At 45.9% G+C, this 13,441-nt stretch overlaps 1 protein-coding gene across 1 annotated transcript; it reads left to right on the plus strand.

Annotated features, from left to right (window-relative positions):
• Nucleotides 1-10,114: 10,114 nt before the first annotated feature.
• LOC142572230 (uncharacterized) lies at nucleotides 10,115-12,146 on the plus strand. Its single transcript, XM_075681235.1, has 2 exons — nucleotides 10,115-10,126; nucleotides 11,871-12,146. Exons 1-2 carry the CDS (start codon nucleotides 10,115-10,117, stop codon nucleotides 12,144-12,146), a joined length of 288 nt encoding a protein of 95 aa, XP_075537350.1.
• The last annotated feature ends 1,295 nt before the right edge of the window (nucleotides 12,147-13,441 follow it).

The raw sequence follows: 13,441 nt of genomic DNA on the forward strand, positions 1-13,441 counted from the left end.
AATGCTCCATTTGTGCATTTAATAACCAGCAATGCCGAAAGTACTATCTACTATGTACAGTCGCGTCCAATATGAGCTGCAACACGGTGCACGTGCTGACAAGGGCCTCAAGAGTGAACGGAGGAGCCTACATACGAAAACTTGGTGGTATAAATACAAGTAATTGCAAGGGTGTTTAGTCCTCCAGTTATTCGTATGTCGGCGCCGCCGTACGGTCTTGGTGTCCTTTTGTGCATGGGCACCGTGCTGCAGCTTATATTGCGCGCGGCTGTACGTCGAGAAACTTGCTAACCTTAAGCATACTTAGACGTGAGCATAGTTTTATAATAATTGTGATAACAGTGTTCATCGTTCGAAAACTATTCAAAAAGTGTTCGATTCTATCCGCCTCTTACACTACTCCATACGTATTCAATTCGGTCGTAAAAATTGCTATTCACACACCCTTAGTCTTAAGTTTACCACTACGTAAAGCCGCGGAATGATCTAGCTACCACCTAACGTGGTCGCTTAGCGGCAGTGGTGTTGTGCTGCTAAACACGACGTCACGGGATCGAATCCCGGTCGCGGCAGCCGCATTTTGATGGGGGAGAAATGCAGACACTCCCGTGCATTGGTGGCTCGTTAAAGGTCTCCAGGTGGTCAAAATTGATTCGGAGACACCCCCCTAGGGCGTACTTACCTCATAACCAGATCGTGGTTTTGGCATGTCAAACGCCAGAATATGATTTTAAATTAAATTACCTACCAATGCATACCGGTTTGTTTTGAGCCTGAACGCAACCTAAAAGCACGACGGCTTGAGTGTTTTTCTTCTATGTGTAGACGGCTAGCAGCAGACGGCGTCAGCGATGCGTGTTCTTTTTTTTTTTTTTTTTAAGCTGCTCCAGTAGTTAGGTGCTCGAAAGTGGCTATGCCACTTTCGAGCACACTTTCGAGGCACTTCCACAATGCCACTTTCGAGACAGAAAGCAGAGATAAAAAAGTGTTTGTTATTTCTAAGCTTTCTTTTTCTTTCTTGGAAGCTTCCCGCGTTGCTGAAAAATAGTATTATTTAAAAAAAATACATATACCCCTCAGCTCGACGTCTGTCATCACAAATGAAGCGACGGTCAACTCATTAAGTAAAACCATCATCCTGAAGGTAGACGTTTCACCCAAATAACGCAACGGAACCCGTAAAGCTCGGTCGACGAGCTCCAGCCGCAATAAATCTGGACACTTTTGGAGGTGGACGATACCTAGGGGTCTCGCTGGGTGAATACTTTCGCATTCCATTAGGATGTTCAGATGAAAAGCAGCGCAAAGAGAACACAGATGGACGGAAGGAACACACCGACTATGTACTCAGTTGTCTCCGGACTTTTTGCTCCTGCAAACACATGCCTCATCATTTCACAGATTTACATGGGCTAGTTCGTTGCTGGCTTGATGGAACATGGTTATAACGGCGCGTTTTGAGGACAGGACACAGAAATAATGCACACAGGACAGACACCAAACTTCAACTAGGTGTTCGGCTGCTGAGCACAAGGTCGCGCGATTGAATCCAGGCCACGGCGGCCGCATTTCGATGGAAGTGAATACAACCGTGTACTTAGACTTAGGTGCACGTTAAAGAACCCCAGGTAGTCGAAATTTCCGGAGTCCTCCACTACGGCGTGCCTCATAATCAGAAAGTGGTTTGGGCACGTAAAACCCCATGATATAACTTTTTTTTAAAACTTCAACTGAGCTTTACTTCGGAAAAAATTACACGAGCAACAATTACTGCGCAAAAACATTTTTAAAAAATCGCACCAGAGCACTTTGTCTGCTCAAAAGCAGATCATCATGTCTCAGTTCACTACTGAAAGTCCTGATCTGCGCAAGATTAAACGCACATCTTTAACTACGCTATAACACCGTCTACGCTCTTCATATGCGCGGACTTCGATACTTATCATGTGCCAATATATTTCTTCTTTCCTTGATAAATTAAGTGACGCGATGCTAATGCGACCTTCGCATACTTTTTTTATACAATATGCCTCAAACAATTCCCTCTCTTCTTGAGTCTTGAAACTTCCGAGTATACAAGTGTCTGTGTGTACATTTGAGCACGCGTGCACCTTTTGCAGTGGTCAGCCAAGTGATCCGCCGCTACGAAAGCCTGCACATTTGCTCGATGCTCCCTCCACCGGTCATTAACACAACGGCCAGTCTGGCCGACGTAACATTTGCCACAAGAGAGCGGAATGCGTTATACCACCTCCTTTTGGCAGCTTACAAGGGGCGCAACATGCCTTTTTGCGCACTTGCTCTACCATCGCACGCGTAATGCGAAGGCGTGGGATCGTTCCCCACCTGCGGCGAGTTGTTTTTTTAATCCACTTTCATTGACATTAATTTACCATTTCTTTAATTCAGCTAGTGAACACAAGTAATTTCCCCTGTGTTTTCCTTGGTGTCTTTGTCTGTTGGGCTTCTCATATATATATATATATATATATATATATATATATATATATATATATATATATATATATATATATATATATATATATATATATATATATATATATATATATATATAATACACGGGGTTCGGAAACCTGCTCGGGCCCCAGAGCAACAACCCCCCCCCCCCCTGCCCCGGAAAAATCAAAACTTTCCGCCTATGACAACACGTAAGATTTTAAGCAAAGAATCGCATTCGCTTGACTATAGGTATGACTTACAGCTGAACTGATGCCACGTCATTACTCGTCTCTTCATTAAAGATTATAATTCGCGATTTCTCTGTCGGCTCGCAACGCCACCTCGCTGCGCGTGGATAAACTACGAAAGCCACGCTCTGCTGTTGGGACGAGCGATAGCAAAGGCGCCGTTCAATAATGGACGTCACGGTTTACATACGCGTTCCAGCCACGCCGTCGGAGCCCCTGTGCTTCTCATTGCGCGACGAAGGTTATCGGAGGTAGTGTGTCCTCTACCGTATGCGTCTACATGCATCATCATCATCATCATCATCATCATCATCATCATCATCATCATCATCATCGGCTTATTTTCATGTCCACTGCAGGATGAGGGCCACTCCCAGCTATCACCAATTACCCATGTCCTGCGCTGGCTGATTCCAACTTGCGCCCGCCAATTTCCTAATCCATGAAGGTGGAGTGGAGTTCCCTAAGGTGGAGTACTTGGCGCATTGCTGAGGGCTCGCTGCCGCTGAAAAAGAGACAAGTGGGGGAATGTCACTGAAAGATGCATCGTATAAGGAGATGGAGCGTATTCATTGAGCCTGTCTTTTATGATCCACTGGATGTGCCGTGGTCGACGAGTGACCATGTGGGGGCACAAAGTGATGCGACGATGACTTCAGCCATAAATGAAACAACAGTTATGTGAAAAATTAGTTCTACTAAGCAAATGAGCAGGAGGGACGTAGTGGACAATAATATAAAGTGGCGCTTAGCTGCTGCGACATTTCACGTCACTGGGCAGATATTTTTATTAATAGATTTTCATTTTCTCTCTTGCACTTTGATGCAACCCTGGAGGACGCGGATGTGTTTTGCAGTCATTCAGCGCGAGAGTTCTACGTTTATGACAACGATTAAAAAGTTACGATTACCTATGTTATGCTTTTAGCGCATTGTAACATTACAACGGCGAGATAGCACTCAGTTTCATGGCTGTGTGTTTGACAGTTGGGATATACGGGGTGCTCAAGTGAGAACATCAGTATAGTATTTTCATTTTTTTCCGCCTCGCTATCGTAGCATGAACGCAGACGGGAAATTGTCCATTATTACCTAATTAACTCTGCGATTAGTAAAATTAGTTGTCCATAGGCGTGGGTGAATCTTCCAAGTTCGAATACAAAACGTATGTTACACATTAACTATTCGTATTAGAAAATGAACTATTCGGTATCTTCGAATACAGCAAACTAACCCAAATATTTCGCAACGACCTACTGCTTAAAGTCTTGCTACTGTTCTCTGTCTGCTAAGCAAAGTATCAGAAATTGAACAACGAGAAAAGTTTTCGAAGTAATATGCAGATACAACATGCGCAAAGCAAGCGTTCTGTTTTTGGCTTCGCAGGGGAAGCCTATACGTACTACGTAAGGACAGTGAGTTTTGTGGGTAATATGTAATTTAGTGTTTTTGTAAGTCTAGCCATGCAGCAGTTTTACCTTTTACGCTACAACCAATGATGTTTTCCTTGCAAGAGGGCCGTTTACATGTGTTTTAGGCGCGCAAGTCCTTCAGCAGCTTTTCTCATTCCCACAACTTCGGATCATCTTTCGGAAATCTTATATTTCCTGTTTTTTGTAAAGCTAGCAACACAAGAGCCATTCATTCTTCGAAAGCTTGTTTGAAAACAGGCTCTGACTACGTTGATATGGTATTCTGGCCTCTTTTTTAATGCCAATTAGTGTTCTTGTGCATGAACCTGATCTTTTTTTTGAGACAGATATGTTGTTGTTCTTGTTGTTTTTGCCCTACTAAGTATAGACCTTGTGAATAACTATACCGGAATCTTCCTGCTGTAAATATATGCGTATCAGTTCGATACGCATATATTCGACTATTCGATATTCTATTCGACATACCATACTTGATATTCGTCTTCGATTCGTATTCGAAAGAGGTGCTCTTAGCTTACCTCTAATTATTAAGTTTAAGTTACTTGAAGGAAAAAGTGAAGCCAGTCAACGTTCAAAGCCTGTCTATATGACAGACAACATGAGACCAGCATATTCGTCGCCAAAATCTGCCACGAAATACAGTGACAGTGTCACAATTTTGCTCCGCAATGCGCAGGAAGGGTTCAATGGAAAATGCTGCGTTTCGGAACGTCACTGCGTTTCACTGCAAGTTGGCGGACGGCTGTTTCTAAAGCGGCGCTATACTTTCGGAATTCCTACCATGTGGATAAGCATCGAGGCCTGGTTCTCTTCAATTCTGCGCTTTCGCGAAACAGTTAATAAAGCAATTCATAAAACGTTATTTGTGATTTTTTTTTTGTTAGCGTCCTCGCTTCGCCGTCTATAGAAAGGTACTTAAAGCACTTGGCTGAAACACTCCGTACACGCCGCCCCCCCCCTTTTTTTTTTTTTTTTTTTGTGGTCGTGCCGTGGCAAGACTAACGCTGAATAAATCCGTACACGCCCCCTCCTCCCCCCCCTTTTTTTCCTTTTTTTTTTGTTATGGTGCCGTGGCAAGACTAACGCTGAATAAATCCGTACACGCCCCCTCCTCCCCCCCTTTTTTTTTCCTTTTTTTTTTTTGTGGTGGTGCCGTGGCAAGACTAACGCGTATGGATGCTTTGGTGGTGAGAGGAATCAGACCGAGGCGTGTCAGCATGGAGGGCACTAACAGCAGCAGGTGCCGTGTAGCACTCTCCGCGTACGCATCGCAATTTCTTACAGTGATGGAGCGTGCACCACACAGACAATATTTTGATATTCTCAATTCAAACGTAAAAGTACTGATTTCACAAAAAAAATGAGAAAATGAATAATAGCCCAGTGCTGGCTACATAAGCATGCGATAACATTATTAGATTGGGACGTCTGGACAGCTGCGCGCGTCAAGGGCAACTTTGCACATTCTCATTTATGAAAGTGACGTTTCTACGCCTCGTATCTCCTACATATTTGAAATTTCGTGCACACGTTGGGACCATTCGCGTACTTTCAACACGTCTCGAGTTTTCAGTGAGATACCTTCCGAGTGGTAGAAGACTACGTGCAAGTATCACAGCCACGAAAATTAATCTTTCTCTCCCCCCTTTAAAATCTCGCCGGAAAATCAGTCGCCTCACTCTATTCCACAAGGTATATATCATCACGGAAACGGAAACAAAAAGCCCAAAGTGTCCGAGAACAATGCCGGAGTGACAGCAGAATTTCTTTTTTTTTTTTTTTTGAAGAACGTACGTTAAGAAGGTTAAGAAAGCTTAAATATTCCTGCTTTGTCTCCATGGTTGCGTTGCTGTCAACTAGGTGCAATGCGTGGATCTGGTTATCTCTATTATAAAACTAAATTGTGGGGTTTGACTTCCCGAAATTAATTGGCACAGTGTGTTATTAGGCATGCCGTAAAGTGGAGGGTTCCAGACTGTTTTGACAACGTGGTGCTCTTTAATACGCACCCAAACCACGACACACGAGCTTTCTTCCATTCCGTGCCCAGCGGAGCTTTCTCTCGGATAGGTGCACCGAAGAAACGCTCACGCAAGCACTGCCTAGGTCAGAAAGGAATAATGCGATCACAATTCATGACGTAGGCACTTGGGTATTTTTACTGACAATGGTTTTTAGGCCGTTTTGTCCGCTATAACGGAGTTGAAGCGCCGCCACGATGCATGGATGCCTACCACAAATCACAGTTCCCGTGAGACACGGCAGCATTTATAAAACTAATTCATCTGTTTTTAAATCACGGGCCCGACACATCACGATGTCTCTCTATAATACAAAGGAAGCGTAGCATCAAGTTCTAAAGAAAAAATAAGGGACAGATTGCGCGTTTGCTGCGTGTGCTACCAGGGTACGCATGCGTGCTTATGCATTTGTCCCTTTGCCTCCTGTTCAATTCAGCTGGTATAACACACCTTAATCGACTGCGACCCACCTTAAGGCAGGCAAACCAGAAGGAGGCGCGAAGCGAAGAACGGAAACGATAATCTACTTTGCATTCACCAAGGCCTTGGAAAACGTTGAGATACGCGGACTTCTTGATTAGCTTTAGTGATTAGAACATTGCATTTCGCGTGATTCGATAATAGAGACTTTTAGCGTGTCCGGTATTCCGGCAAGCGCGGGCCGTTTGCCGGTTTAGCGGGGACGTAAACGTGAGTGGTCAATTGGTGGCGCCAGCTGGTGGTGCAAAGCACAACCACACAAACACAAAGCTAATTACTATATTCCGCTTAGCTGCCGGTGTAAATTTTGGACAGTGGCGTAATCGTGTTCACAATTATGCCGCTGCCAAAAATTTGCACCACTAGCGAAGCAGGACGTAGTGGGTTACTGCAGTTTTATCTCTGTGTTTGTCTGGTTGAACTCTACGCTACTAGGCGGCTGCACCGCTCTGGCCGCTCACGCTTACGGCCCCGCAAGTCCGGCAATCCGCCCAAACCGCTCCCGTTTAGCGGAATAGCGGACAGGCTAAAGGTCTCTAATATGTTGACGATGGTGTTGGTCCCATCATCTAATAATACTTTTTCACGCATGGGCCATCACCTCCAAACAAACTTAGAACTGCCGAGGTGCCCCTAGTGCCCCTAGTTTCGGGTAGCTTCATTTTACCCTATTTTCATCTTCATTATTATTTTTTTTTTGGGGGGGGGGGGACCACAGAGCACTCAGGCACCACAAAGTGCATGTAACCTGTAAACAGCCGACTGCCTCCTCAGGCAGCAGCGTTTACAGTTAATCTGTAAGTTTCGCTGTGAAAAAAGAAAAGATGACTGTAACCAGCAATAGCATACCCGCAAACTGAGTAAATGCAGCTCCGATATTTTACCATCCGGACACAGACGTAAATTTCACATAACTGCAATTAACTACAAAACACGAACTAAATATGAAATTGCTAACATTACAGATCACATTTGCATTAGAAATCTGAACGCGATTTTATGGAAGACCAGCCGCGGTGGCTCATTGGATATAGCGTTACGCTGCTGAGAAAGACGTAGCGGGTTCGATCCCGCCCGCGGTGGACACAAACCGATGAGGGCAGAAGGCAAAAAAGTTTGTGTACCAAACTTTGGGTGCACGCTAAAAAGCCCCAGATGATCAAAATGACTAATACGGAGCCCTCCTACATGGTGTACTTGATAACCCACTATGCCCGTTCATGGTCGTTAAATCTCACAATTTAATCTTTATGCGAAGTCAAATTCTCGCGAGCACGCCATCATACAGCAGGCATTCCGTTTGCCTTGTCACACAGCCTCAAGTGCAAATGCAGAAACCCTGTCGTTAAGTTATGCTCCAAATTTTGATCGACACATGAGTGAGCAGCTTTTTGCTACAAGCTGGCCGGCGCACGCAAACGCGAAAACCCACATGCGCTGAATGCTGACAGCTAGCATGAAGTAATCCGGCATTCAGCGCAAATTTGTCAGGTAAGAGAACGCCTGAATGCCCTCAATACCTGTTGCCACGCAGTCAGCGCTAATGTGTTCTTAAGTGCCCCGACAAGAGGAAGTGATATCTCTTAGACCCAAGGACGCCGAAAACATTTGTTCCGACAGTGGAGGAGTTTAGCCGATCGTTTCGCTCCGCTCAGACCGGTGTATCCAAACAATTTACACGCAGGTACACAACGGGAACGCTAGGGCACGTGCGAACAACTCTCATGCCGGCAACCTAAGCCAGAATGGTGCTGTCGCTCCGCTGTATAGAGACTATATCAGTGAGCGAGGCGTTACGATACATCGTTTTGGTTTCTCTGGCGTTTTGCAGGCCAAGTTGATTGCATGTTGTTCGCGTCTTTGGTACACGCATATGTCGTGCGTATCGAAAGTTCGCGATCAACAAAATTCTGTGCAGTGCCTGAGCGCGTGAAATCTGAGCGGAGCGGACTGTGAGCGATGCTCAGCTACAACTGTCTGGTGTTAGTATACAGCCCAACCAGCAATTGAAATGTGTATTCTTAAGACAAAATTAAATATGGTTTCCTGTGAAAACTTGGTTTTGGTACAACGTCTTGACGTAATGTGCGCTCGTCTGACCATCTGGGAGACTGCGACCGGGGTGCACAAACACCTTGCTTTAAGCTGCAACCCTTCAAACTAGTGGCAGCAACGCAGGGGCCGTATACATTCTTGCATGTGCTAGTGTGCGCGATACTCTACATTTTACATTGTTTTCGCTCTTCATACGGAAATCCCAAAAGCGAAGAGCGAAAAGGATGTAAAATGAAACTTGTGGTTGATGTCGACGACAATTGCAAAGACGTTTTTCTATATTAAGGCACTCTGACGCAAAATGACACACAGTGCTTGAAATATACGAATCAGCGAAAGCCAGCCTAACCAGAGGAAAGCGTGTTAGCCAAGATTAATCATGCCACCTACGAAAGCTTTCGAAAGGATGTTACTGCTGCCCCCGCGCAAATTCCTAACCCTACGGCTCTGATTAAAAAATATGGGTTTTTACGTGCCAAAACCACTTTTTGATTATGAGGCACGCCGTAGTGGAGGACTCCGGAAATTTTGACCGCCTGGGGTTTTTTAACATGGACATAAGTATACGTGCGTTTTCGCATTTCGCCCCGATCAAAATGCAGCCGCCGTGGCCGGGATTCAATCCCGTGGCCTCGTGCTTAGCAGCCCAACACCATAGCCACTGAGCAAACACGGCGGTTACGGCTCTGACGGACTATACGTTGCCATGCTAGTTGCGGAAGAGGCATGTTGTGCGCGAGTGTTCATGCAGGGGACCGCTTGAGAGGTTGTCGCAAAATAAGCAATCGAGGAGCACTCGTGCCCGCATTCATAAACGGGGAAGCAGTTGGCATTACAGCTTCAGGAACTTATGCGCTGTCCGAAAGATCCGTGAGAACGCGGGCACCCGCATTCCTCACTGTGCCGCCTCGAATCACCTGTTTCGGCGTCACTTCTCTCCAAGTCGGTTGTCCTGTTTCGCAAATGGAAACTCCGCCTTGTAGCCCATTAAGCGAAATCGGACAAATAGCGCAAAGACAAAAGCGCCGCGGCTGCAGTGGAGACGGAGCTCATATGGTTCCGGCGCCTTTTGGGTTTCTCGCGCCCGGGCCACGGCGAACACTTTCTCTCCCGGCTCCCAGTGACGGGTCAACCTCGAAGAAAAAAAGCGCAACCTTCACGCCTCCTTGGGCACACTAAACTCCAGGAAAACTGGAGTGTTATTAGGCAGGCAGCGACCATAGCTGTTTCTCTTTCCGAGGAATGCTGGAAATCGTAACACGAACGACCCCGTTGCGTGGCCACACTAGCGACCCCGACAGGAAGCCCCGCCCAGGAACACCTAGGGTGTATAAAAGCATAGCGCGTGCAAGGCACGCTCTGTGTGCACTCATTTGCTTACAGCGTTTCGGTTACCAGGAACACAACAGCCCGACACATGAAGCCCACGGTAAGCTAAGCTGCATCGATCGGTTCCAGGGTCAACGTGTACCGCTTGCATCAGCTCAAGCGATTCTTGTTTATTGCGCATAAATATATATCTCGTATCGCTTGCATCTACCAAATGCCGCGTCTAAGAATCCTTCTAGGTTTCTTCATACAGCGCAACTTTCGCGCAGCTAGGAAGTGTCCGGAGAAACATGAGGGCCGACGCAAAAATCCCAAAGGCATTTTTGCGACGCCCCTTGACAACTGTTGATTAGCGAGACCGCGACCGCGTGTTGTTGAATCTAGCAAATACAGCTCGCAGTACTTGGTGTATTTGTTCCAAGATCTCGTGACCCCTTTTTCTCACATAATGCTACCATTGAAACCGAGGAACTGACATGTTTTCCTTTGCCTGGACTTTCTAGCCAAATTCACGACTGCTTGAGGTTGGCTGTGAGATCCCGGGAATTGCTTGATTATTCATGCTTTTATTATTTCGTGAGACACCGCATCACCCGGTGAAATGTTTCACAGCACAAAATGATAACGTTGGTGCGTGGACGCAGCGAGTGTTTCGTGCCCTTAGACGGAAAGCTTGAGGCGAGGTATTCCACATGCTTTATGGATATGAACTAACACGCCTTCGGTTGTATTTTTTCAGTGTAAAGTCTTGCGTTGTTTTCACACTCAAGCCAACTCTCCTTAAGGTGTGCATTCTTCATTTTCAAACCATGAATGTTGTTGTTTGTTTTTTTGTCTTTCTGTCAAAGTTTGCACCAATCTTACGTGATCATGGCATGCGCGATGTAGATTTCGCATCTTCTTTTTTCACTGTTGACCTCTCTAAGCACCGGGAAAAAATATGAATGCAACACACAAAATATTTTTAAACATATGCATCCTGAACAACATCCTCGGTTTCTGTGACACTTTGATGCGTGCGATTATAGTAGCTCACCCATCCGCTTGCCCGCGCCATCCTCGATTAAGTCACAGAAAAGACAATATAGGTCGAGCAATTGCCCGCTACTTCCGTAGCGTACCAAGAATAGATTAAAGTAGAGGAGCCACCCAGATAGCTATCTTCAAGCGTGCTATAAAGAAGCCCATCCACGGCGTCGCTAGCTGGCGCACCGCTCTCACGGTACTTGCTTGCCGTCGCGGTCCGCTGCCTAAATCTCGGCGGCGAGCAATTTCCTTCCGCCTCCTGCGTGTGTAGTAGCGAGTGCGCCATGACAAGGGAGTGTGAACGTAATGATCTGATGTAATCACGAACGGAAATTGGGACAACATAAAGGGTAGGATTACGAAAATCCTTATTGTGAAAAGTTGCAGAATTAAGTACTACTTCCCCCCCCCCTTTTTTTTTTCTCTTAATCACGGAGCGCATGCACTCACTATCCATGTGCGGAGTCGGACAATTTAGGCTTGAATAATAGGAATTTATTGTATTGTTACTCCGAGCCAATGCTTTTTCTTCCGTTGCCTTTAGATCGAATAGTACTCCGCGTTATACGCTTACACCCCGATTAGCCAGGTGGTGCACCGCCTGATCGCATCTAAATAGGGCCTATAAATGAAAGAAGCTCACATGAGGCGGCACCTGCTTACGCAGTGCCGACAAAGTAACGTCCGTTGAGCGCTGCGTTTCTAAGTTACATAATGGTCCGCTGATGCCCACACATTGTGCTCAATCAATGTACGCACTGTTCAGTCAAACATACAGTAGTCAATTCCGATCTTTGTTCTTGCTTTTGCATCTTCAGGTTGTCGTCTTCTTTGCCTTGCTGGCCACGGCCATGGCCGGCTTCTATGGCGGCTTCGGCGGCATCGGCTACGGCGGATACGGTGGCTATGGCGGCTTTGGTGGCTACGGAGGCTACGGAGGCTACGGATACCGTGGTTTCCCAGTTGGACGAGTGTTTTCCTACGGCTCCGTCATCAAGCATGGATACGGCGGATACGGTCTCGGCCTGGGCCACGGAGGATACGGTGGTTACGGAATTGGCTATGGAGGATACGGCCACGGCTTTTACGGATAACATGTGCAGTGTGCTGATGAGGTTGCTTGCCGGAGATCTGGCAACTGCAATCGTAATCACGCATCTCGGACTCTTAGCCATGTGTCAACCAGGACGACACTGACCTCTTAAATTTTCCCGACTCCCTTGTACAATAAACCAGACGTAAGCAAACGCTGGCTTGTAGTTAGCTCTTTCGAGACACTATAGGCATGGAGACAAAGATGAGAACTATGTGCAATATACGGTGTCTTCTCAACTTTGCAGAGATTTGTAAATTAAGTAGAAAAAAATAACTTCATAGACTAAGTGGTTTAAAGATCACTGCTGATCCCAACTGTGCCCTTTTTAATATTTGCTTGTCACAAGGAAAAGACGACATACGGCGCACTAATTTCAGTAACCTTGTGATGAGTCAAATTAACGGATGTCGTTTACGTAAAAAAAACGAATAATAACGGAATGCATTTGCCACTATCACTCAACCATGCTGATGTTGCCTCTGATGAGTGTATTCTTTAATTTGTTGATTGTTGGCGTCCACATCGGCTTCCTTTTTTCTTCATTTCCTCAATGCGTGTAGGGATAGTAGCAACAGAGGCGGTAAGTACGATGGGCATTGCATAAAAATTAGAAAATCAGTAGTTCTTATCCCAGATCCTCAAGGATCACTCTGATAAACCACTTATTCATTTCGAACCTATGCATGTGTTAGTAATTATACTTACGCATGGGATTCTTCCCGTCAGAGGCCACGAACTCATAACGATTAAACATATACGTGTGGCTTTATGGTTGTCAGAGAGAGAGAGAGATGGATAGAGCAAGCGATAAATGAAAGGTAGGGAGGTTAACCAGGACTGAACCCGGTTGGCTACTCTACACTGGGGAAAGGGAAAAGGGGGCTGAAAGAATAAAAGAAGAAGAGAAAGTCCACTGGGGATATCGTTCAGTCACTCAGTCCGGATCATAGACGCTGACTCAATCCTGTAGCTTTCAAATATCGCAGCAGCGCTTTTGTGGCCTTTTGTAGCTGCGATATGCGAGGCCATGGTCCCAAGATCTTGTTCAAGGTGAACGGCTTTCTATCTAACTGGTTGAGTGCTGTACAGAGATCTTGTCTTTCATTTTCAAAAGATGGGTAGTAGCACAGTAGATGTTCTATAGTTTCCTCGACACCGCAGGCATTGCACTCAGCGCAATCAGTCATTCCAATCAAAAACATATATGCAATCGTGAATGCGACGCCCAAGCGTAAGCGGCACAGCATTGTTTCCTCAATACGCGGAAGCCCTGGTAACAGCCGCAGTTGCATA

This window comes from Dermacentor variabilis, chromosome 1 (genome assembly GCF_050947875.1).
Source record: "Dermacentor variabilis isolate Ectoservices chromosome 1, ASM5094787v1, whole genome shotgun sequence".
Taxonomy (NCBI): Eukaryota; Metazoa; Arthropoda; class Arachnida; order Ixodida; family Ixodidae; genus Dermacentor; species Dermacentor variabilis.